The sequence below is a fragment of the Vicia villosa genome, linkage group LG2 (assembly GCF_029867415.1).
Source record: "Vicia villosa cultivar HV-30 ecotype Madison, WI linkage group LG2, Vvil1.0, whole genome shotgun sequence".
Classification (NCBI taxonomy): Eukaryota; Viridiplantae; Streptophyta; class Magnoliopsida; order Fabales; family Fabaceae; genus Vicia; species Vicia villosa.
In genome coordinates, this window is record NC_081181.1 from 146995616 (window position 1) to 147000026 (window position 4411).

Genomic DNA, 4411 nt, shown 5'->3' on the forward strand with positions numbered 1-4411 from the left:
TCATGACAACCTTGCATTTATATATAAGATAAAATTGATATATTTGGATGACTATAATGCATTGATGACGTTAATTTTTTTATTAGTGCATTGCAATTTAACTCATGAAAAAGAAAAAAAATAAGGAGACTGTAGTTACAATTATGGCTAATTAATAATATTGAATTTTTTTTAGAAAAATAATATTGAAAATTGTTAAATTATGGCTGATTAATAATATTGAATTTTTTTTAGAAAAATAATATTGAAAATTGTTATATAATGATTTAGTGGGGAAACACTAATGGGCCTTGACCCGGCTCAATCAAACCTCAAGCCCGTTTTATTTCATTTCTAATGGGCCCAAAGTACCAAAACCCTAACCCTAGTTTCAATACTAATAGCAGAAACTCATCTTCCTTATTCTTCTACTGCTTTTGTGCCTCCAGCGACTGCGATTGAAGAGAGGATTCAGCAGAAAATTCATCGTCGCAATCATGGGTAAGTTAAATCGCACTGTAATGTTCGATTCTGCTTTTTTTTCCTTTGTTCATATTCAATAACGATTTATGGAATTAAATTTTCAGGTAAGGTTCACGGATCACTCGCTCGTGCCGGTAAGGTTAGAGGCCAAACACCAAAAGTGGCCAAACAGGACAAGAAGAAGAAGCCCCGTGGTCGTGCCCACAAGCGCATGCAGTACAATCGCAGATTCGTCACTGCTGGTATGCATCGAAACCCTAATTTGTGTCTTTAATTTTTTGAGATTTGCAAACCTATTAATTTATAGGTTAGAAATTTCTGGTTTTTGATTTGTGATTCTGATTTGTGATGATATGAATCATTGTAGTTGTTGGATTTGGCAAGAAGAGAGGACCCAACTCATCTGAGAAGTAAGGTTGAGGAGAAGAATATGTAATTCCTTAGGTTTGATAATGTGTTAAGAACATCAATTTGATTTTCCTTTTTATTAATTTTGGGATATAGTGAGTTTATTGTTATCTATGTATGAGTTTTGTGCTAGTTATATGTCAAACTTTATATTTTGCATTTGTCTAATTCACTATATTATAAGTTTTGTTACCCAATTTTTCATCAGTTAGTGATAAATGATATGATCCCAACTATCAATTTATTAACTTCATTAATAAAATGTAACTACACAATTCGGTTCCAATCTGTGAGCTTCATTTGTGTTTCTTTCCTCCTTGTGTTCCCACTACTTGTACCGATTTTGTTTTGGTTTTACCAGTGTTTCTCTTCACATGCATGCCTGGGTCTCTGTCTCTATTTACATTATTGTTTAAGAAAGTGAGGTTCCTGGTAGGGTTCCAAACAGACTACTCTGTTCTCATTCTTCTATGGGTATGAGGTCTCATCAAGGTTGTTTTGCTTGTGCTTTTGTTTCATCTTGGCAGTTTGAAATTCTAACTTTCAAATTTTCTTACCCATATTTCTCATTTGAATATGTTGTACAATTGTACTTTACTTCCACACTCTTGTCCAGCAAACACATTACCAATTTTGTGTTGCTGTTGTTTAATTGGCCAAGCAAATAGTTTGTGCACTAGAGTTAGGTACATCATTTTTTTGTAAAGAGGTCCAAACAATGCAGATTTTAATTTAGAAAGGTCTGAAGCAAGTTGAAGTTCAATTTATGTTTTTTTCTTTATATTTCAAATTAAAGATTAAGAAAAGTTATAAATTTTAACTGATTTCTCCCCATTCACATTATGGAAAATGATGATTGAACTGGGAATTCTGTTATTATATTATAAGTTCAGTTATGTGCTACTCTATTCTATTTTATCATGCTCTATGTAAAATGTGGAAAAGTGCACTGTTATATTTTGTATTTTGTCTAATTAAAAAGTGCACCAAATTGTTATTCTGTCATCAGTGTTCTCAGGTCATTCTGTGAAATTAGCATTTTTCTAGGAGATCAACACCACTTAGTTTGAGGCTAATCGCCTAGAACTCTAACCTACATTTCATTAAGAAAAAAGGTTATTATAAATTTCCTTGGTCAATCTATTAGTAATTTCTGAGAAAAGGTCAATGCAGATTTCTTTGATCATTTAATTTTTAAGGTTATTGAGCCTTGTTTTTGTCTTCCAACTTCGGTTTCAGTCAACTTAAAATTAAGCCTCCGTTGGGTGATAGAGAAATTTGCAAACTAAATATATCTGGCTTTTGAATTACACATAGCAAGTTAGCAACTATTTGTACAAGTTACTATAGCATGCAATATTGAACTATAGCTGACTTAGGAACTAACTTTACAACTGACTCACCTAATTCAAAGTCTCTAATGGACAATGTTCTACAACTTTGGATTTGGCAATGAAGTTTCTATATTAGGACAATTTTAGCTAGACTTGTTGGTTTATTGTCCATCAAAAGCATCCCTAAAGTGCTTGAAGCCTCCATGTTTGACATATTGCTTCTTTCAGCATTAAGGTATTGGAGCTCCATATAATCTTAAACACATTCCATGGTTCTTTTACTATCCACTTTGTCACCGCCCCAATATGAACCATAATATCCCTATAAATATGCAACCCTGCATTTTTAGTCCATATAAAATTATTTTTCAATGAATGACCCTTACTAAAAAGGCAGGGTCGCATATTTATAGGGATTAAAAACATATTTAACCTTTAATTTAATTTATCAGGTTGTAGTTGTACATTTCATGCAGAGACATAATTGTATCAACAATTGACTTTTTCTCATTCATAAAAAGTGCAATGTATGTGTGTCCGCCACGCCCAGCACCCATGGTTTTGCAGGGCGGAGGCAAGATTTTACAACCCGTGTGTAGGGGTGACAAAATAGGTCTTGGCATGCGGTGCACCTGCAAAAAATTGGTGGGTAAGGTTGAAATTTTGGGTCTGTTGTCCACCAAAGTCAACCACGCAAGAATCCTCCGTCCGCCCAAAGCTCGCCCCGCCAAAACCTGTCTCGCCTATTCGTTCAGTCTGTCTCGCCTTAAGTCCGTCTTTTTTAGTTAATTCTAGTAATTCCAATTCTTGATTGTTTTATTTTATACATTTATTTGTAAATATATGTAATATTTTTTTAAGTAAAATTTGTTAAAAAGATGCATATAAAAAAATATTTTAAAAAATAAGTGAAAAATTTAATTGAAAAGGTAAAAAAAGCCTATTTGTTATGAATATTTATGTTAGTGGATGTCCATCCATCTCCATGTTCTTCATCTTCCTATTTCATACTTAATATATGTGTGATTTTCTATCTCCATTGAGTCCTATAAATAGAGACCCATATTACAATGTAAAGCACACTTGAAATAAGATAAGATAATATTGCTCTCTTTCTTCTCTACCTCTCTTTGATCTCTCTATTATTTTAGTTAATTTCATAACACGTTATCAGCACGAAACTCTACCGTGTGAGCGATTTTATGATCAATTTGCATAATCATGTTTCTTCTCTTTCGAGTAAGTTTTTAAGATTTTTCTTCATCTTATAGATTAAATTTTAGCATGTTATTCTATTGTTTTTTTTTTTTTGTATAAGATTTCATTGGAAATTTTGTTTAATTAACACAATTATATATTTTAAAGTTGTCTATCATCGATAAGTTCTTGAAGCATCCCTGAAGGATTACTTAAAGAATGATTGTTCAGTTTTTATGAAAACAACAATTGTAATTTTCATGCATTCCTGAAGAATTGCATGAATAACGTGCATCCCAGAAGGATTATAAATATTATTATTTTTATTAGTAAACGATTTGTGATTGAGTTCCTGAAGAACTACAAAATGTGATTGAGTTTCTGAAGAACTATAAAAAAATTGTGATTGTGATTGAGTTCCTGAAGAATTATACAAAAAAAAAAAACCTCTCTTAAACTAGCGTTAAGATATCTCAAGAGAATTACTTAAAGAACTATTTTTCTTAATCAATATGAATGTATTTGATTAAAGTGTTTAATAATGAAATACTATTATATTGGTTTTGAATTATACTGGAGGTATTGAATATCTTTGTATTACACAAATGAATTTGGACATAAAATGTATAATAGAAAAGCTATTGATTTTTCCCTCGGGCTTGTACTAGACTTATATTAGTACAATTTAAGCACATGTCATTGTAAACCACTAGTTTACTTAAATGTGTCGTTGGTAAAACCGGTTGGGTCATCTCGGATATAATATGGTGCGAATAATTTGTATTGAAGAACCAGAAGTTTCTTCAATCCAGTCAATTTTTGTGTGTTTCTAAAGGAAAATAAAAATTTGAGAAGTTGAGTTTTTATGACATTAATTGTTGCATCGACTAAAAGATCATGCATATGTCTCTATTCACAACCAGAAGTATGTGAAATTATTTTCTCAACTAATTAGACTAAGATCTTGTTTTCTAGATTTTTTTTATAGAAATTCCTGTATAAGTATCACA

General features: G+C 31.6%; 1 protein-coding gene across 1 annotated transcript; it reads left to right on the forward strand.

The window, feature by feature from the left end:
* Window positions 1–328: 328 nt before the first annotated feature.
* On the forward strand, window positions 329–1029 carry LOC131646989 (small ribosomal subunit protein eS30z/eS30y/eS30x). Its single transcript, XM_058916908.1, has 3 exons — window positions 329–480; window positions 567–704; window positions 830–1029. The coding sequence occupies exons 1-3, from the start codon at window positions 477–479 to the stop codon at window positions 874–876; spliced, it is 189 nt and encodes a 62-aa protein (XP_058772891.1). The 5' UTR covers window positions 329–476; the 3' UTR covers window positions 877–1029.
* The last annotated feature ends 3382 nt before the right edge of the window (window positions 1030–4411 follow it).

What these genes read in the sequence shown, in the direction of transcription:
- LOC131646989 (XM_058916908.1), top strand. An exon ending in TCGCAGATTCGTCACTGCTG is followed by an intron (nt 705 to 829) that starts GTATGCATCGAA and finishes GAATCATTGTAG; the next exon opens with TTGTTGGATTTGGCAAGAAG.